Source organism: Pristiophorus japonicus, chromosome 30 (genome assembly GCF_044704955.1).
Source record: "Pristiophorus japonicus isolate sPriJap1 chromosome 30, sPriJap1.hap1, whole genome shotgun sequence".
In the NCBI taxonomy this organism is placed as follows: Eukaryota; Metazoa; Chordata; class Chondrichthyes; family Pristiophoridae; genus Pristiophorus; species Pristiophorus japonicus.
Window position 1 is genome coordinate 5869160 of NC_092006.1, and position 21461 is coordinate 5890620.

The 21461-nt window shown below is 47.0% G+C and overlaps 1 long non-coding RNA gene and 1 gene segment (V, D, J or C); both read left to right on the top strand.

Annotated features, from left to right (window-relative positions):
* The first annotated feature begins 7585 nt into the window (after nt 1-7585).
* Nucleotides 7586-11286, top strand: LOC139240099 (Ig kappa chain V-VI region NQ2-6.1-like). The segment is given in 4 exon segments: nt 7586-7710; nt 10653-10991; nt 11083-11232; nt 11279-11286. Coding segments are annotated over 4 exon segments (540 nt in total).
* A 38-nt stretch (nt 11287-11324) lies between these two features.
* On the top strand, nt 11325-15275 carry LOC139240247 (uncharacterized). Its single transcript, XR_011588698.1, has 4 exons — nt 11325-11388; nt 12627-12743; nt 12846-12904; nt 15103-15275. It is a non-coding gene; the product is annotated as an uncharacterized lncRNA (long non-coding RNA).
* The last annotated feature ends 6186 nt before the right edge of the window (nt 15276-21461 follow it).

Genomic DNA, 21461 nt, shown 5'->3' on the forward strand with positions numbered 1-21461 from the left:
AATTCTATCCAAAATCCTCCTCCTTATTAATTCTCTCCAAAGCCCTCCTCCTTATTAATTCTCTCCAAAACCCTTCTCCTTATTAATTCTCTCCAAAACCCTTCTCCTTATTAATTCTATCCAAAACCCTTCTCCTTATTAATTCTATTCAAAACCCTCCTCCTTATTAATTCTCTCCAAAACCCTTCTCCTTATTAATTCTCTCCAAGACCCTTCTCCTTATTAATTCTCTCCAAGACCCTTCTCCTTATTAATTCTCTCCAAAACCCTTCTCCTTATTAATTCTATCCAAAACCCTTCTCCTTATTAATTCTCTCCAAAACCCTTCTCCTTATTAATTCTATCCAAAAACCTTCCCATTATTAATTCTCTCCAAAACCCTTCTCCTTATTAATTCTCTCCAAAACCCTTCTCCTTATTAATTCTATCCAAAACCCTTCTCCTTATTAATTCTCTCCAAAACCCTTCTCCTTATTAATTCTCTCCAAAACCCTTTTCCTTATTAATTCTCTCAAAAACCCTTCTCCTTATTAATTCTCTCCAAAACCCTTTTCCTTATTAATTCGCTCCAAAACCCTTCCCTTGGTTGACTCTCTCCTAACCCCTTCCTCACTCTGGCAAAACATCGAAGGCTATCTCACCTTGGAAGAGATGGAACAGCACACAGAGACCACAGAAGCTCATTATCCCTGCCCCAGGAGGGTTGAACTCTGATGCTGGGACTGGCAGCTCAGGGAGGAATGCTTGTCAGCAGGTCGGTGTGAGGCTGGTGTGAAATGCCGAGCCAATTGTGGTAAGCACGCACTGTGTTTATTAATAAATGTACGATTTGGGCTGCAAAATAGTGCCGAAGCAGAAAGCTCTGTGTGGGTTTCCTGTTTTTACAGGTAAAGAGATGAAACACACACACACCATCTGTGTTACAGAAGGCACCTCGTCTCTACGCATGTTAGTTTGACCACACTTGGAGCACTGCGCACGGTTCTGGTCTCCATCTTTCAAAAGAATATAGAGGCACTGGAGCGGGTGTAAACAAGATTCAGAAAGATGACCCCAGAACTGAGAGAGGTTATACTGATCAGGAAAGGCTCAACAGACTGGGGCACTTTCTCCAGAAAATTACATAGTATGTGCATCACAGAAACAGACCATTCAGCCCCACCGCTCCGTGCCGGGGTTTATGCTCCACACCAGCCCCTCCCACCTCTCTCCATCTCACCCCATCCCCATATCCTTCTATTCCTTTCTCCCTCATGTGTTTATCCAGCCTCCCCTTAAATACATCGATACTATTCGCCTCAACCCCTCCCTGTGGCAGCAAGTTCCACATCTCAGCACTCTCTGGGTCAAGAAGTTTCTCCTGAATGCCCCATTGGGTTTATAAGAACATAAGAAACAGGAGCAGGAGTAGGCCATTCGGCCCCTCGAGCCTGCTCTGCCATTTAGTACGATCATGGCTGATCTGATCATGGACTCAGCTCCACTTCCCTGCCCGCCCCCTTATTCCCTTATCGTTTAAGAAACTGTCTTAAATTTATTCAATGTCCCAGCTTCCACAGCTCTCTGAGGCAGCAAATTCCACAGATTTACAACCCTCTGAGAGAAGAAATTTCTCCTCATCTCAGTTTTAAATGGGCGGCCCCTTATTCTAAGACCATGCCCCCTAGTTCTAGTCTCTCCCATCAGTGAAAACATCCTCTCTGCATCCACCTTGTCAAGCCCCCTCATAATCTTATATGTTTCGATAAGATCACCTTTCATTCTTCTGAATTCCAATGAGTAGAGGCCCAACCTACTCAACCTTTCCTCATAAGTCAACCCCCTCATCCCCGGAATCAACTGAGTGAACCTTCTCTGAACTGCCTCCAAAGCAAGTATATCCTTTCGTAAATATGGAAACCAAAACTGCACGCAGTACTCCAGGTGTGGCCTCACCAATACCCTGTATAACTGTAGCAAGACTTCCCTGCTTTTATACTCCATCCCCTTTGCAATAAAGGCCAAGATTCCATTGGTCTTCCTGATCACTTGCTGTACCTGCATACTATCCTTTTGTGTTTCATGCACAAGTACCCCCAGGTCCCGCTGTACTGCAGCACTTTGCAATCTTTCTCCATTTAAATAATAACTTGCTCTTTGATTTTTTTCTGCCAAAGTGCATGACTTCACACTTTCCAACATTTTGCTCCATCTGCCAAATTTTTGCCCACTCACTTAGCCTGTCTCTGTCCTTTTGCAGATTTTTTGTGTCCTCCTCACACATTGCTTTTCCTCCCATCTTTGTATCATCAGCAAACTTGGCTACGTTACACTCAGTCCCTTCTTCCAAGTCATCAATCTAGATTCCAAGTCGCCAATACAACACTGATCCCTGCGGCACCCCCCCTAGATACAGATTGCCAATCTGAGAATGAACCATTTATCCCGACTCTCTGTTTTCTGTTTGTTAGCCAATCCTCTATCCATGCTAATATATTGCCCCCAACCCCGTAAACTTTTATCTTGTGCAGTAACCTTTCATGTGGCACCTTGTCAAATGCCTTCTGGAAGTCCAAATACACCACATCCACTGGTTCCCCTTTATCCATCTTGTTCATTACATCCTAAAAGAATTCCAGCAAATTTGTCAAACATGACTTCCCCTTCATAAATCCATGCTGACTCTGCCTGACCCAATTTTGCTTTTCCAAATGTCCTGCTACTGCTTCTTTAATAATGCACTCCAACATTTTCCCAACCACAGATGTTAGGCTAACTGGTCTATAGTTTCCTGCTTTTTGTCTGCCTCCTTTTTTAAATAGGGGCGTTACATTTGAAGTTTTCCAATCTGCTGGGACCTCTGCAGAATCCATTTATGAGTGACTGTCTTATATCGATGGCCCCCTCGTTCTGGTCTTCTCCCTCAAGTTGGAAGCATCTCTATTGTGAGGCAGAAGTGGATATGATCCATTCAGACTTCCCTATAATGGTGGTGAGCACATATTTGAGGTATGGAGAACCCAGATGCAATGAAAATGGGTTAAGAATGTAAAAAAACACAAGATAAGGCCCGAGGACTGTGCAAGAAACAGACCTGGGAAACATAGACATAGAAACACAGAAAATAGGTGCAGGAGCAGGCCATTCGACCCTTCGAGCCTGCACCACCATTCAATATGATCATGGCTGATCATGCAACTTCAGTACCCCATTCCTGCTTTCTCTCCATACTCCCTTGATCCCTTTAGCCGTAAGGGCCACATCTAACTCCTTTTTGAATATATCCAACGAACTGGCCTCAACAACTTTCTGTGGTAGAGAATTCCACAGGTTCACAATTCTCTGAGTGAAGAAGTTTCTCCTCATCTCGGTCCTAAATGGCTTATCCCTTATCCTTAGACTGTGACCCCTGGTTCTGGACTTCCCCAACATCGGGAATATTCTTCCTGCATCTAGAATTGGCTTCGAAAAGGCGGATCCCAAACAATAGTGAGAGTTAATAACTAACTTTACTGCATGCATTTCTGTTCGAACTATAAACGAGGTCAGGTGTAATCGAATAAACAGGGCTCGACGATTTCTGGAGACTGGGGCAAACCGGGTTCAACTGGGTGCTGTCTGTAATACACGTGTCTTAATTTCCAGAATTATCCAGATAACCAATTATTCACACGAGTGAATCTAGGTAAATAAGATTAACTCGCAGCACAACTCATTGCAAAATCCGTCGTCCCCTTTGAGGATTGATGGAACTTTATGTCAGAATATATGGGTTTAAAAAGAACAAGTTATGCCAGAAAGCAGCAGTAAGGGTGTGTTACCAGCTATAATCCGCAAACTCTGTATAAAACGTTGAGGGGGCTTGGAACCAGAAAAGCCAGCGTGTTGCAGACAATGTGCTGTCCCAGTATGGAGATCTGTGCTCCAATTTATTCTGTCCCAGGCCTCAAAACAGCAAATGTGCGGTTTGGTCACTCCTGGGAATCGCCACTTCTATCATCGCGGCATCCCCACCGACACCTGGGAGTCCCTGTGGCCAAAGACCAGTGGAGGAAGTGCATCCGGGAGAGCGCTGAGCACCTCGAGTCTGGTCGCCGAGAGCGTGCAGAAACCAAGCGCAGGCAGCGGAAGGAGCGTGCGGCAAACCTGTCCCACCCTCCCCTTACCCTCAACCACTGTCTGTCCCACCCGTGACAGGGGACTGTGGCTCTCGTATTGGACTGTTCGGCCACCGAAGGACTCATGCTAAGAGTGGAAGCGAGTCTTCCTCGATTCCGAGGGTCTGCCGACGATGATGATTATATTGTAGGACAGCTCTGTCTTCTACGTCAATGTGTATGCGCGTCGTGCACAACGGTTGATTCACATCCGAATCATTAAAAGATTTGTTTGCCAGTGATATCAAGGGCTTTTATTTTGCACTGGAAGTTGAGAATAAATGGACCTGAAACGGGAAGTTCTACTGACAGCACTGCGGTATAGCGCCGGCTAGCGATGAAATTGATGTTGTGCAACCCCCCCCCAAAGGCCAGTTATCGCACTCAGTACCCCAGGGTGAGAGGTTCCTTGGGTATTTGACGATCCGGACATTTCTTTGGCCAGTACCGCGCGGACCCACTAATTCAAGAGGACTGGCGGGTCAGTGCTCAGTTGAAATCTGATAACCCCCACACAACAGAGAAATGCAGTTCATTGCAGGGGTCCCGCAAATAACCCATCTTTTAGCACCAGGAGGAGGCCATTCAGCCCCTCGAGCCTGCGGTTCCATTCAGTTAGCTCATGGGCTGATCTGTATCTTAACCCCATCCACCTGCCTTGGTCCCGTAACCCTGAATACCCTTACCCAACAAATAGCTATCCATCTTAGTTTTGACATTTTACAATTGCCCCCTCGCGCCCCCCCCCAGCCTCGACAGCTTTCTGAGGGAGAGAGTTCCACATTGCCACTACCCTTTGTGTGAAGAAGGGCTTCCTGACATCAACCCTCAATGGCCTGGCTCTAATTTTAAGGTGACATCCCCTTGTTCTGGACTCCCCCCACCAAGAGGCCATAGTTTCTCTCAATCTACCCCCTCAACTCCTTCAATCATCTTAAATACTTCAAATAGATCATTCCTTGATCTTCTATATTCAAGAGAATTCAAGCCTCGTCCATGCAAACGGTCCTCACAATTGAACTCTTTCCCATAGTGTCAGCTGTGGTTGTGGGTAGCACACTCGTCTCAGAGTCAGAAGGTCATCGGTTCAAGTCCCACTCCAGGAACTTGAGCATATAAATCCAGGATGGCACTCCCAGTGCAGTGCTGAGGGAGCGCCGCACTGTCGGAGGGGCGGTGCTGAGGGAGCGCCGCACTGTCGGAGGGGCGGTGCTGAGGGAGCGCCGCACTGTCGGAGGGGCGGTGCTGAGGGAGCGCCGCACTGTCGGAGGGGCAGTGCTGAGGGCGCGCCGCACTGTCGGAGGGTCCGTACTGAGGGAGTGCCGCATTGTCATAGGGACGATACTGAGGGAGCGCCGCACTGTCGGAGGTGCTGTCTTTCAGATGAGACATTTAAACCGAGGCCCTGTCTGCCCTCTCAAGTGGATGTAAAAGATCCCATGGCACTATTTCGAAGAAGAGTAGGGGAGTTATCTCTGGTTCTTGGCCAATATTTATCCCTCAATCTACAAAGCAGATGATCTGGGTCATTATCACATTGCTGTGTGTGGGAGCTTGCTGTGCGCAAATTCTGCTGCCGCGTTTCTCACATTACAACAGTAACTATACTCCAAAAGTACTTCATTGCTGTAAAGCGCAGTTTGAGACATCCAGTGGTCATGAAAGGCGCTCTATAACTGCAATGGTTTTCTTCTTTCTAGCCCCTGCATAATGTATCTGTTTAAGTCTCAAATGAGGTACTGTATACTGGGATTACTCCAACCCCGGTAGATTTCTCTATTTGAACTAACCGGAACTACGCGTGAGTTGGATAAAATTTACCAAAGATATTTGATAGCATTCCATTGCTACCACAAGTCACACACCACCTCGGGATTTCCGGATCTGCTTTACAGCCAACGGAGCAACATTTTCAAGTGTGGTCACTGGTGCAATGTCGGGACACGCGGCCAATTTCCGCACAGCAAGCTCCCACAAACTCACGCTTACCAAAAGAAAATCACTAAACTGGCTGTAAAGCGCGTTGGGACGTCCTGATGTCGTGAAAGGCACTATATAAATTCCCTAAATTAAGAAGTGTGGGTTATAGACAGGCCCCAGTCTCTAGAACTTGTCGGTCCCTGTTTACCGATTACACCTAGTTCGAACAGAAATGCACACAGTAAAGTTAGTTATTTATTCTCAATATTGTTTCCGATCCTCCTTTTTCTAAGAGGAGCCAATTCTAGTTCTCGGGTCTGTTTCTTGCACAGTCCTCGGGCCTTATCTTGTGTGTTTTTACATTCTTAACACGTCTACATTACATCTGACTTCTCCATACCTCAAATATGTGCTCACCCCCCACCCCGTTATAGAGAAGGCTGTATGGATCCTATCCACTACCGTCTCACAATAGAGATGTTTCCACTTGTGGGAGAGCCTAGATCTAGGGGGCCATCACTATACGACAGTCACCCATAAATCCAATGGGGAATTCAGGAGAAACTTCATCACCCAGAAAATGGGGAGAATGTGGAACTCGCTGCCAAAGGGAGGGGTTGAAACATAGAATCATAGAAAATAGGTGCAGGAACAGGCCATTCGGCCCTTTGAACCTGCACCACCATTCAATATGATCATGGCTGATCATGCAACTTCAGTACCCCATTCCTGCTTTCTCTCCATACCCCCTTGATCCCTTCAGCCGTAAGGACCACATCTAACTCCCTTTTGAATATATCCAACGAACTGGCCTCAACAACTCTCTGCAGGAGAGACTTCCACAGGTTCACAATTCTCTGAGTGAAGATGTTTCTCCTCATCTCGGTCCTAGATGGCTTACCCCTTATCCTGAGAGTGTGACCCCTGGTTCTGGACTTCCCCAACATCGGGAACATTCTTCCTGCATCTACCCGGTCCAATCCCGGCAGAATCTGAGGCGAATAGTATCGATGCATTTAAGGGGAGGCTGGATCAACACATGAGGGAGAAAGGAATAGAAGGATATGGGGATGGGGTGAGATGGAGAGTGGTGGGAGGGGCTGGTGTGGAGCATAAACCCCGGCACGGAGCGGTGGGGCTGAATGATCTGTTTCTGTGATGTACATTCTCTCTAATTTTCGAGAGAAAAGTGCCCCAGTCTGTTGAGCCTTTCCTGATCAGTATAACCTCTCTCAATTCTGGTGTCATCTTTCTGAATCTTGTTTACACCCGCTCCAGTGCCTCTATATTCTTTTGAAAGATGGAGACCAGAACCGTGCGCAGTGCTCCAAGTGTGGTCAAACTAACATGCGTAGAGACGAGGTGCCTTCTGTAACACAGATGGTGTGTGTGTGTTTTATCTCTTTACCTGTAAAAACAGGAAACCCACACAGAGCTTTCTGCCTTGGCACTATTTTGCAGCCCAAATCGTACATTTATTAATAAACACAGTGCGTGCTTACCACAATTGGCTCGGCATTTCACACCAGCCTCGCACCGACCTGCTGACAAGCATTCCTCCCTGAGCTGCCAGTCCCAGCATCAGAGTTCAACCCTCCTGGGGCAGTGATAATGAGCTTCTGTGGCCTCTGTGTGCTGTTCCATCTCTTCCAAGGTGAGATAGCCTTCGATGTTTTGCCAGAGTGGGGAAGGGGTTAGGAGAGAGTCAACCAAGGGAAGGGTTTTGGAGCGAATTAATAAGGAAAAGGGTTTTGGAGAGAATTAATAAGGTGAAGGGTTTTGGAGGGAATTAATAAGGAGAAGGGTTTTGGATAGAATTAATGAGGAGAAGGGTTTTGGAGAGAATTAAAAAGGAGAAGGGTTTTGGAGGGAATTAATAAGGAGAAGGGTTTTGGAGAGAATTAAAAAGGAGAAGGGTTTTGGAGGGAATTAATAAGGAGAAGGGTTTTGGATAGAATTAATAAGGAGAAGGGTTTTGGAGAGAATTAAAAAGGAGAAGGGTTTTGGAGGGAATTAATAAGGAGAAGGGTTTTGGATAGAATTAATGAGGAGAAGGGTTTTGGAGAGAATTAATAAGGAGAAGGGTTTTGGATACAATTAATCAGGAGAAGGGTTTTGGATAGATTTAATAATGAGAAGGGTTTTGGATAGAATTAATAAGGAGAAGGGTTTTGGAGAGAATTAATAAGGAGAAGAGTTTGGATAGATTTAATAATGAGAAAGGTTTTGGATAGAATTAATAAGGAGAAGGGTTTTGGAGAGAATTAATAAGGAGCAGGGTTTTGGAGAGAATTAATAACGAGAAGGGTTTTGGAGAGAATTAATAAGGAGAAGGGTTTTGAATAGATTTAATAATGAGAAGGGTTTTGGATAGAATTAATAATGAGAAGGGTTTTGGATAGAATTAATAATGAGAAGAGTTTGGATAGATTTAATAATGAGAAAGGTTTTGGATAGAATTAATAAGGAGAAGGGTTTTGGAGAGAATTAATAAGGAGAAGGGTTTTGGATACAATTAATAAGGAGAAGGGTTTTGGATACAATTAATAAGGAGAAGGGTTTTGGATAGAATTAATAAGGAGACGAGTTTGGATAGATTTAATAATGAGAAAGGTTTTGGATAGAATTAATAAGGAGAAGGGTTTTGGATACAATTAATAAGGAGAAGGGTTTTGGATAGATTTAATAATGAGAAGGGTTTTGGATAGAATTAATAAGGAGAAGGGTTTTGGAGAGAATTAATAAGGAGAAGGGTTTTGGAGAGAATTAATAAGGAGAAGGGTTTTGAATAGATTTAATAATGAGAAGGGTTTTGGATAGAATTAATAAGGAGAAGGGTTTTGGATAGAATTAATAAGGAGAAGGGTTTTGGAGAGAATTAATAAGGAGAAGGGTTTTGGATAGAATTAATCAGGAGAAGGTTTTGGAGAGAATTAATAAGGAGAAGGGTTTTGGAGAGAATTAATGAGGGGAAGGTTTTGGAGAGAGTTAATAAGGAGGAGGGTTTTGGAAAGCATTAATAAGGAGAAGGGATTTGGAGAGAATTAATAAGGAGAAGGGTTTTGGATAGAATTAATAATGAGAAGGTGTTTTGGATAGAATTAATAATGAGAACGGTTTTGGATAGAATTAATAAGGAGAAGGGTTTTGGAGAGAATTAATAAGGAGAAGGGTTTTGGATAGATTTAATAATGAGAAGGGTTTTGGATAGAATTAATAATGAGAAGGGTTTTGGAGAGAATTAATAAGGAGAAGGTGTTTTGGATAGAATTAATAATGAGAACGGTTTTGGTTAGAATTAATAAGGAGAAGGGTTTTGGAAAGAATTAATAAGGAGAAGGGTTTTGGAGAGAATTAATAATGAGAACGGTTTTGGATAGAATTAATAATGAGAAGGGTTTTGGATAGAATTAATAAGGAGAAGGATTTTGGAAAGAATTAATAAGGAGAAGGGTTTTGGATAGATTTAATAAGGAGAAGGGTTTTGGATAGATTTAATAAGGAGAAGGGTTTTGGATAGAATTAATAATGAGAAGGGTTTTGGATAGAATTAATAAGGAGACGGGTTTTGGATAGAATTAATAAGGAGAAGGTTTCCGATCGAGTAAAGAAGGAGAGATTGTTTCCAGTGGGAGGAGGGTGGGTAAGCAGAGGACACATGTTTGAGATAATCGGTAACAGAACCAGAGGGGGAGTTCAGGACGTGATTTCAAGCCCTGGGAGCTTGTGCTCGGGAACGCGCTGCCTGAAAGGGGCACTGGGAGCAGATGAAAAAGTGACTTTCAAACGGGGGAATTGGATAAATATTTGGAAAGGAGGCAATATGCCGGGCTGTGGGGAAAGAGCAGGGGCGGAGTGGGAATGATTGAGTCGCTCTGTCACAGAGCCGGCACAACACAGGTTTGATGGGCCGAATGGCCTCCTGTGTTGCATCGTTCGATGATACACAAGTTTGCGTTTAACTATAATTTTTTTAAGAAGCAGCTTAGATATTGGGCAAAGTATAAAGGTGTGCGGGCTTCGCTCAATACCGATCGCGCGACTTTGGAGCCGAACATTGTGATGGGTGAGTGGAAGCGAATGTGACACTGAACTGCCCCCTAACTGAGATAAAGATGTCAGTGAACTCCGGTATTTGAAGGCGAGGGTCTGCCGTTGGGAGAGGGGGGCCTGTCTAGTGGAATTAGTGAGAAAGCTATCGCCCCATTTTAACATAATCAAGCGCCCCCCGGTCCCCAACCCCTGGAGAGATGGATTGGAGAGCCGGGTTAGACCAGGGGGAAGCATAATCGGTTTGGGAGAAGGCTTTTGCAATCTTAACTGCAGCCAGTCGCCATGGTGCTCGCCAATGATTGGAGCGGATTTCACAGCGAACGGACTCGGACTGTGCGCCTGTGGGAATTGCGGGCGGAGAGGCGCAATTTAACGGTGCGCAGCGCGGCGGAATGTCCCACACGCGCTCCCGACGCGCCAGTGGAGGGGAATTTGAGATGTGTCGGTATCCAGGGTGACTCGGGGGCCTATAACCTGTTGTTAATATTGTGTTTTTTTAATTTTTGTGTCCCCCCCCCCCCCCCCCCCGCAACCTTGTCTCAGCTGTCGTGTCTCAGGCGGTCTTGAGCCAATTTCCGGCGCTGCTAACGGCCGATGTCGGGAGCCTGGTCAAACTGCAATGCCAGTCCGGGAGGCTGGCCCCGGGCATCGTTTACTGGTACACACACTGGCCCCGAGAGGGCATGCGGCTCGTTTACAAAACCGGACGGTTCGTGACGCCCGGGGGAAGATTTTCCGGCGAGGTATGCAAGCAATCGGGGAATTATTCGCTGGTCATTGACAACGTCCAGAGGAACGATTCTGGGCGGTATTACTGCGCTGCTCCAAACGCCGGGAATCGGACCCTGATATTCGGGACTGGCACCACGCTGGTGATCACAGGTAATCCCACACGCCCATCCAATTGTGCGTCGAGACACCAATTCAAACCTGCCTTGTGCGCCTGGTTAATTCCAATTTCCCTTCCATCTAGCGGGCCCCCCGGTCCTCTTCCTCTTAACGCCGCCGCCGGCTGAGATTCCCCGGCTGGAGAGGGTGCCCTTGATGTGTCTGGTGCGGGGCGCTGCTCCCGACTCCTCCCCCATCCGCTGGCTGGTTGCGGGACGGGCCGCCGAGGGACGGAGCGAGCCCGGGACGCTGGAGCCGGACGGGAGCTATACCGCCAGAAGCGTCCTGAGCGTTTCGGCCGAAACCTGGCGCAGCGGCGCCGTCTGCACTTGCACCGTTCCGATCAACGCCACCGGGGATCTCCTGAGTGAAAGCGTCGCGTCTCCGGGAGGTAACTGGAGCTACTGGCGGTTTGCCAAAGAGTTAGTGATAATAATGTTCATTATAGTATTGCTGGGATGTGAGGGTTTTTTTTGCACGAGAGATTGTGTAGAATGGGCCTATGTTCTCTGGAGTTTCGTATAAGATTATGAGGGGGCTTGACAAGGTGGATGCAGAGAGGATGTTTCCACTGATGGGGGAGTCTAGAACTAGAGGGCATAATCTCAGAATAAGGGGCCGCCCATTTAAAACTGAGATGAGGAGGAATTTCTTCTCTGAGGGTTGTAAATCTGTGGAATTCGCTGCCTCAGAGAGCTGTGGAAGCCGGGACATTGAGTAAATTTACGATAGAAATAGACAGTTTCTTAACTGATAAGTAACTAAGGGGTTATGGGGAGCGGGCAGGGAAGTGGAGCTGAGTCCATGATCGGATCAGCCATGATCGTATTGAATGGCGGAGCAGGCTCGAGGGGCCGAATGGCCGACTCCTGCTCCTATTTCTTATGTTCTTATGGAGTTTCGAAGAAGGAGAGGTGATCTCATTGAAACGTACAAGACTCTGAGGGGGATTGACAGGGTGGATGCAGGGAGGGTGTTTCCCCCCGGGGCTGGGGAGTCTAGAACCAGGGGTCACACAGTCTCAGGGTAAGGGGTTGGCCATTTAAGACTAAGATGGGGAGAACGTTCTTCACTTGCGATTTACTACGTTACAGGCGCTATATAAATATAAGTTGTTGTATATTGGGAGCACTAGTATGGAAAAGTAGTATTTTATAAATGACATGAGTTTGGAAAACAGCGAGACAGAGAGAGACCATATACACAAACCTGTAAATGTGGGAAGGGCAGGTTGGCGAGCTGGTTAAACTGGCTTACGGGGTACTTGAATTTATATAAGGAGATATTAGAACAGTTGACCAAAAGCTTGGTCAAAGAGGGAGGTTTTACAGAAGGAGGAGAGGCGGAGAGGTTTAGGGAGAGAGTTCCAGAGCTTGGGGCCCCAGGCAGCTGAAGGCACGGCCACCAATGGTGGAGCGATAGAAATCGGGGGGAATGCTCAAGAGGCCAGGATTGGAAGAGCACAGAGATCACAGCCACTTACGTTGAGACAGTTCATAGTTCGTCACCATGTCTTTGATGATTCGGGCCAAAAACCAGCTTCAAACCCTCAGCGGACGAGGTTTCAGAATTTGACTGAATTATTTTGTGTTTCGCTCATTTCACAAGAGTTGTCTTTCTGCCGTTCAGAGCCCCTTCACAGCTCGACCTGCCGCTTCGCGCTTTATGCCAGCCTGGCGATGGCTCCTCTTGTGATGGGGTTGATCGGTGTCGCGGTGGCACGGCGTGGCAAGACTCGCCAACCAGGTACTGCCCGTCTGAGCCAAACCCTCAATTTCGCCTTTAGCTGAACCTCTCCCTTTGGCGTGCCGGCCTGGACATTAACGCCAGTCATCTTCTTAAACCTAGAGAGTGCAGCCACGACTGACCGAGGTACCGCTTCAAGAATAAAGAAAGCAGAAGAGGAGGTAGGTGCCACAAAGATGGGAGATGTTATTTTCATTAAAGAGCGGGGGGCGGGACTAATTGGATCATGCTTTCAAAGAGCCGACACAAGCTCGAAGGGCCAACTAGCCTCCTTCTGTGCTGTAAGATTCTATACTGGTGTCAAGTGTTTCATTGGTGTCCATGGACATGTCCGTTGTCAGTAACTTCAATGAGACATTCACATTAATACACTTGTGCCTCTCTCAGAAACAACCCAAAGCTATTCACCTGCAATGAATTGCATAAGAACATAAGAACATAAGAATTAGGAACAGGAGTAGGCCATCTAGCCCCTCAAGCCTGCTCCGCCATTCAACAAGACCATGGCTGATCTGGCCGTGGACTCAGCTCCACTTACCCGCCCGCTCCCGTAACCCTTAATTCCCTTATTGGTTAAAAATCTATCTATCTGTGACTTGAATGCATTCAATGAGCTAGCCTCAACTGCTTCCTTGGGCAGAGAATTCCACAGATTCACAACCCTCTGGGAGAAGAAATTCCTTCTCAACTCGGTTTTAAATTGGCTCCCCCGTATTTTGAGGCTGTGCCCCCTAGTTCTAGTCTCCCCGACCAGTGGAAACAAACTCTCTGCCTCTATCTTGTCTATCCCTTTCATTATTTTAAATGTTTCTAGAAGATCACCCCTCATCCTTCTGAACTCCAACGAGTAAAGACCCAGTCTACTCAATCTATCATCATAAGGTAACCCCCTCATCTCCGGAATCAGCCTAGTGAATCGTCTCTGTACCCCCTCCAAAGCCAGTATATCCTTCCTTAAGTAAGGTGACCAAAACTGCACGCAGTACTACAGGTGCGGCCTCACCAATACCCTATACAGTTGCAGAAGGACCTCCCTGCTTTTGTACTCCATCCCTCTCGCAATGAAGGCCAACATTCCATTCGCCTTCCTGATTACCTACTGCACCTGCAAACTAACTTTTTGGGATTCATGCACAAGGACCCCCAGGTCCCTCTGCACCGCAGCATGTTGTAATTTCTCCCCATTCAAATAATATTCCCTTTTACTGTTTTTCTTCCCAAGGTGGATGACCTCACACTTTCCGACATTGTATTCCATCTGCCAAACCTTAGCCCATTCGCTTAACCTATCTAAATCTCTTTGCAACAGTGATGTCTTGCATTTAAATAGCGCCTTTGATGTCCTAAGGCGCTTCACAGGAGCATTAGTCAGACAAAAATTAAAGGTCGAACCCCACGAGGAGAGATTACGACAGGTGAGCAAAGGCTTGGCCGAGGAGGGAGGTTTTAAGGAGGAGAGAGGGGCGGAGAGGTTTAGGGAGGGAGTTCCAGAGCTTGGGGCCCAGGCAGCTGAAGGCACGGCCACCGATGGTGGAGCGATTATAATCAGGGATGGTCAAGAGGGCAGAATTGGAGGAGCAGTAGGAGATAGGGAGGGATGTAGGTGCTGGAGGAGAGTACAGAGATAAGGAGGGGTGTATGGGCTGGAGGAGATTACAGAGATAGAGAGGGGTGTAGGGGCTGGAGCAGGTTACAGAGATAGGGAGGGGTGTAGGGGTTGGAGGGGGTTACAGAGATAGGGAGGGGTGTAGGGGTTGGAGGGGGTTACAGAGATAGGGAGGGGTGTAGGGGCTAAAGGAGGTCACAGAGATAGGGAGGGATGTAGGGGCTGGAGGAGGTTACAGAGTTAGGGAGGGATGTAGAGGCTGGAGGAGGTTGCAGAGATAGGGAGGGGTGTAGGGCTGGAGGAGAGGCAGTACTGAGGGAGCGCCGCACTGTCGGAGGAGCAGTACTGAGGGAACACCGCACTGTCGGAGGGACCGTCTTTCGGCTGAGACGTTAAACCGAGGCACCATCTGCCCTCTCGGTTGTAAAAGATCCCGGGGCCACTATTGGAAGAAGAGCAGGGGGAGTTCTCCCTGGTGTCCTGGGGCCAATATTTATCCCTCAACCAACATCACTAAAAACAGATGATCCGGGTCATTATCACATTGCTGTGTGTGGGAGCTTGCTGTGCGCAAATTGAGCTGCCGCGTTTCCCACAATACAACAGTGACTGCACTTCAAAAAGTACTTCATTGGCTGTAAGGCGCTTTGGGACGACCGGTGGTGGTGAAGGGCGCTATAGAAATGCACGTCTATTTCTTTTCAATATAGTTGAGCAGGAAGGTAACGGTTTTCTCGTGTTGTTCCTTCACAGACTATGTACGCGCACCTGGCATTCGCTGTGGATTAGACCGCATCGTGAGAGCGGGAAGGGTTTGCCAATATCCTCCCGGTCCGGATCGGAAGAGTTGGGGCCTTGAGAAATACAGCGCCCACTCGCCGCGCCCTCAGTCACAACCTGTGCACGGTGACCATTCACTCCAATGTCCCCGAACTCCCAGTGTGACTTTCCTCTGCCGGTAGTTTTGATCAATCTTTGATTCTTGTCTTTATTAGCGTTGCAATAAAAAACATTTTATTCTCTTTACAACCTCATGCCCACTTCGAATGCATCCGTTATCAGACACAGAGAAGCGGAATTTATTGTTGAAATCGATGATAACTGTTGCTAAAGGGGCCAATTATCTCAGGATTTGTGTTCAGTTTAACTGTCAGAGGGACGAACGTGCATTTTAGATCACATAGAAACATAGAAAATAGGTGCAGAACAGGCCATTCGGCCCTTCGAGCCTGCACCACCATTCAATATGATCATGGCTGATCATTCACCTCAGTACCCCTTTCCTGCTTTCTCTCCATACCCCTTGATCCCTTTAGCCGTATCTAAGGGCCACATCTAACTCCCTCTTGAATATATCCAACGAACTGGCCTCAACAACTCTCTGTGGTAGAGAATTCCACAGGTTCACAACTCTCTGGGTGAAGAAGTTTCTCCTCATCTCGGTCCTAAATGGCTTACCCCTTATCCTTAGACTGTGACCCCTGGTTCTGGACTTCCCCAACATCGGGAACATTCTTCCTGAATCTAACCTGTCTAATCCCGTCAGAATTTTATATGTTTCTATGAGATCCCCTCTCATTCTTCTAAACTCCAGTGAATATAGGCCCAGTTGATCCAGTCTCTCCTCATATGTCAGTCCAGCCATTCCGAGAAACAGTCTGGTGAACCTTCGCTGCACCCCCTCAATAGCAAGAACGTCCTTCCTCAGATTAGGAGACCAAAACTGAACACAATATTCCAGGGGTGGCCTCACCAAGGCCCTGTACATCCCGGGAATCAGTCTGGTGAACCTTCACTGCACTCCCTCAATAGCAAGAACGTCCTTCCTCAGATAGAGGACAGATGTGCAAATAGATGTTAACAAATATGATGTGATTGGGATTACGGAGACGTGGCTCCACTATGATCAGGGCTGGGAACTCAACATCCAGGGGTATTCAACATTCAGGAAAGATAGAATAAAAGGAAAAGGAGGTGGGGTAGCATTGCTGGTTAAGGAGCAAATTAAGGCAATAGTTCGGAAGGACATTAGCTTGGATGATGTGGAATCTATATAGGTAGAGCTGCAGGATACCAAAGGGCAAAAAACGTTAGTGGGAGTTGTGTACAGACCTCCAAACAGTAGTAGTGATGTTGGGGAGGGCATCAAACATGAAATTAGGGGTGCGTGCAATAAAGGTGCAGCAGTTATAATGGGTGACTTTAATATGCACATAGATTGGGTTAACCAAACTGGAAGCAATACGGTGGAGGAGGATTTCCTGGAGTGCATAAGGGATGGTTTTTTAGACCAATATGTCGAGGAACCAACTAGGGGGGAGGCCATCTTAGACTGGGTGTTGTGTAATGAGAGAGGATTAATTAGCAATCTCGTTGTGCGAGGCCCCTTGGGGAAGAGTGACCATAATATGGTGGAATTCTGCATTAGGATGGAGAATGAAACAGTTAATTCAGAGACCATGGTCCAGAACTTAAAGAAGGGTAACTTTGAAGGTATGAGGCGTGAATTGGCTAGGATAGATTGGCGAATGATAATGAAGGGGTTGACTGTGGATGGGCAATGGCAGACATTTAGAGACCGCATGGATGAACTACAACAATTGTACATTCCTGTCTGGCGTAAAAATAAAAAAGGGAAGGTGGCTCAACCGTGGCTATCAAGGGAAATCAGGGATAGCATTAAAGCCAAGGAAGTGGCATACAAATTGGCCAGAAATAGCAGCGAACCCAGGGACTGGGAGAAATTTAGAACTCAGCAGAGGAGAACAAAGGGTTTGATTAGGGCAGGGAAAATGGAGTACGAGAAGAAGCTTGCAGGGAACATTAAGACGGATTGCAAAAGTTTCTATAGATATGTAAAGAGAAAAAGGTTAGTAAAGACAAACGTAGGTCCCCTGCAGTCAGAATCAGGGGAAGTCATAACGGGGAACAAAGAAATGGCGGACCAATTGAACAAGTACTTTGGTTCGGTATTCACTGAGGAGGACACAAACAACCTTCCGGATATAAAAGGGGTCGGGGGGTCTAGTAAGGAGGAGGAACTGAGGGAAATCTTTATTAGTCGGGAAACTGTGTTGGGGAAATTGATGGGATTGAAGGCCGATAAATCCCCAGGGCCTGATGGACTGCATCCCAGAGTACTTAAGGAGGTGGCCTTGAAAATAGTGGATGCATTGACAGTCATTTTCCAACATTCCATTGACTCTGGATCAGTTCCTATGGAGTGGAGGGTAGCCAATGTAACCCCACTTTTAAAAAAAGGAGGGAGAGAGAAAACAGGGAATTATAGACCGGTCTGCCTGACATCGGTAGTGGGTAAAATGATGGAATCAATTATTAAGAATGTCATAGCAGCGCATTTGGAAAGAGGTAATATGATAGGTCCAAGTCAGCATGGATTTGTGAAAGGGAAATCATGCTTGACAAATCTTCTGGAATTTTTTGAGGATGTTTCCAGTAGAGTGGACAAGGGAGAACCAGTTGATATGGTATATTTGGACTTTCAGAAGGCTTTCGACAAGGTCCCACACAAGAGATTAATGTGCAAAGTTAAAGCACATGGGATTGGGGGTAGTGTGCTGACATGAATTGAGAACTGGTTGTCAGACAGGAAGCAAAGAGTAGGAGTAAATGGGGACTTTTCAGAATGGCAGGCAGTGACTAGTGGGGTACCGCAAGGTTCTGTGCTGGGGCCCCAGCTGTTTACACTGTACATTAATGATTTAGACGAGGGGATTAAATGTAGTATCTCCAAATTTGCGGATGACACTAAGTTGGGTGGCAGTGTGAGCTTTGAGGAGGATGCTATGAGGCTGCAGAGCGACTTGGATAGGTTAGGTGAGTGGGCACATGCATGGCAGATGAAGTATAATGTGGATAAATGTGAGGTTATCCACTTTGGTGGTAAAAACAGAGAGACAGACTATTATCTGAATGGTGACAGATTAGGAAAAGGGGAGGTGCAAAGAGACCTGGGTGTCATGGTACATCAGTCATTGAAGGTTGGCATGCAGGTACAGCAGGCGGTTAAGAAAGCAAATGGCATGTTGGCCTTCATAGCGAGGGGATTTGAGTACAGGGGCAGGGAGGTGTTGCTACAATTGTACAGGGCCTTGGTGAGGCCACACCTGGAGTATTGTGTACAGTTTTGGTCTCCTAACCTGAGGAAGGACATTCTTGCTATTGAGGGAGTGCAGCGAAGGTTCACCAGACTGATTCCCGGGATGGCGGGACTGACCTATCAAGAAAGACTGGATCAACTGGGCTTGTATTCACTGGAGTTCAGAAGAATGAGAGGGGACCTCATAGAAACGTTTAAAATTCTGACGGGGTTAGACAGGTTAGATGCAGGAAGAATGTTCCCAATGTTGGGGAAGTCCAGAACCAGGGGACACAGTCTAAGGATAAGGGGGAAGCCATTTAGGACCGAGATGAGGAGGAATTTCTTCACCCAGAGAGTGGTGAACCTGTGGAATTCTCTACCACAGAAAGTTGTTGAGGCCAATTCACTAAATATATTCAAAAAGGAGTTGGATGAAGTCCTTACTACTAGGGGAATCAAGGGGTATGGTGAGAAAGCAGGAATGGGGTACTGAAGTTGCATGTTCAGCCATGAACTCATTGAATGGCGGTGCAGGCTAGAAGGGCCGAATGGCCTACTCCTGCACCTATTTTCTATGTTTCTATGTTTCTATGATTAGGAGACCAAAACTGAACACAATATTCCAGGTGTGGCCTCACCAAGGCCCTGTACATCCCGGGAATCAGTCTGGTGAACCTTCGCTGCACACCCCCAGCGGAATTTACAGCTATTTTCGTTGTATCTATAAACCAGTGACCCCTGCTTAAAGGGTCACACTCCAAAGTGTCCCCTTGGTTTTTTGGGTTTTTTTTCCTGAGAGCACCAAAAACACAAATTATACAAGTGGCCCCCCTGACTAACTTAAACAAATTAAACTTTAAATATTGTGGTTCAAATTAACATTTGGTTGCCGGGCGGGTGCGGGGGGTGATGATGCACTCCAGTCCCTCGGGCGCCCACCTCTCGCAGAAGGCCGCGAGCGTACTGGTGGACACCGTGGAAGAGAACGCGCTTTACAACCTTCCCGTTGGAGCTTGTGGGATCTTCCTGTGCGCCAAAGTGGCAGCCGCATGTCGCTACATTGCACTGGTGGCCACACTTCAAGATAAAAAGTGCGTTCATTGGCTGGGAAACAGGGCGGGACGTCCCAAGCTCCTTGTGTGCCGCGACAGAAGACCAAAAGTCTTTCCTGACTGGTCACAATGGAAACGCTGCACAACATCTTTTGGTCAAGTTGTACTCAACACACACAGTTCCAGGCCAAGATACCATTGGGGAAATATACTTGCAACCCAGGGTGGAGCTTTGGAGGCAGTTCAGAGAAGGTTCACTCAGTCGATTCCGGAGATGAGGGGGCTTGACTTATGAGGAAAGGTTGAGCAGGTTGGGCCTCTACTCATTGGGATTCAGAAGAATTCAGAGGTGATCTTATCGAAACGTATAAGATTATGAGGGGGCTCGACAGCAGGACCCGGGGGTACTTGTGCATGAAACACAAAAGGTTAGTATGCAGGTACAGCAAGTGATCAGGAAGGCCAATGGTATCTTGGCCTTTATTGCAAAGGGGATGGAGTATAAAAGCAGGGAGGTCTTGCTACAGTTATACAGGGTATTGGTGAGGCCACACCTGGAATACTGCGTGCAGTTTTGGTTTCCATATTTACGAAAGGATATACTTGCTTTGGAGGCAGTTCAGAGAAGGTTCACTCGGTTGATTCCGGAGATGAGGGAGTTGACTTATGAGGAAAGGTTGAGTAGGTTGGGCCTCTACTCATTGGAATTCAGAAGAATGAGAGGTGATCTTATGGAAACGTGTAAGATTATGAGGGGGCTTGACAAGGTGGATGCAGAGAGGATGTTTCCACTGATGGGGGAGACTAGAACGCGGGGGCATGATCTTAGAATAAGGGGCCACCCATTTAAAACTGAGATGAGGAGGAATTTCTTCTCTCAGAGGGTTGTAAATCTGTGGAATTTGCTGCCTCAGAGAGCTGTGGAAGCTGGGACATTGAATAAATTTAACACAGAGATAGACGGTTTCTTAACCGATACGGGGATAAGGGGGCGGGCAGGGAAGTGGAGCTGAGTCCATGATCGGATCAGCCACGATCGTATTGAATGGCGGAGCAGGCTCGAGGGGCCGAATGGCCTACTCCTGCTCCTATTTCTTATGTTCTTATGATTCCAGTGTACAATACTACCACCTTCACCTCGTATGGGAATTAAACACATACTTATACAGGGGCTCAAAGGGTTAAATTGTGTGGGCAGTTTGCACAGATGTGGCTTGATTTCCTCGATTATAGAAGATTAAGAGGTCAACCAATTGAAGCGTTTAATTTGCTTGAAGGGTTGATAGGGTCGAAAGAGAAAAATTATTTCCTCTGTTGGGGGAGTCCAGAACAAGGAGATGTAACTTTAATTTTAAAGCAAGTAAGACTTGCATTTATATAGTGCCTTTCACGACCACCGGACATCCCAAAGCGCTTTACAGCCAATGAAGTACTTTTCGGAGTGTGGTCACTGTTGTATTGTGGGAAACACAGCAGCCAATTTACGCACAGCAAGCTCCCACACACAGCAATGTGATAATGACTCAGAACATCTGTTTTACTGATGTTGGCCGAGGGATAAATATTGGCCCCAGGACACCGGGGAGAACTCCCCCTGCTCTTCTTCGAAATAGTTCTGTGGAATCTTTTACGTCCGCTTGAGAGGGCAGACGTGGCCTCGGTTTAATGTCTCATCTAAAAGACAGCACCTCTGATAGTGCTGCGCTCCCTCAGTCCTACCCCTCCGACAGTGCGGCGCTCCCTCAGTACCGCCCCTCCGACAGTGTGGCGCTCCCTCAGTACCGACCCTCCGACAGTGTGGCGCTCCCTCAGTACCGACCCTCCGACAGTACGGCGCTCCCTCAGTACCGACCCTCCGACAGTGCGGCGCTCCCTCAGTACTGCCCCTCCGACAGTGCGGCGTTCCCTCAGTACTGCCCCTATGACAGTGCGGCACTCCCTCAGTACTGCCCCTCCGA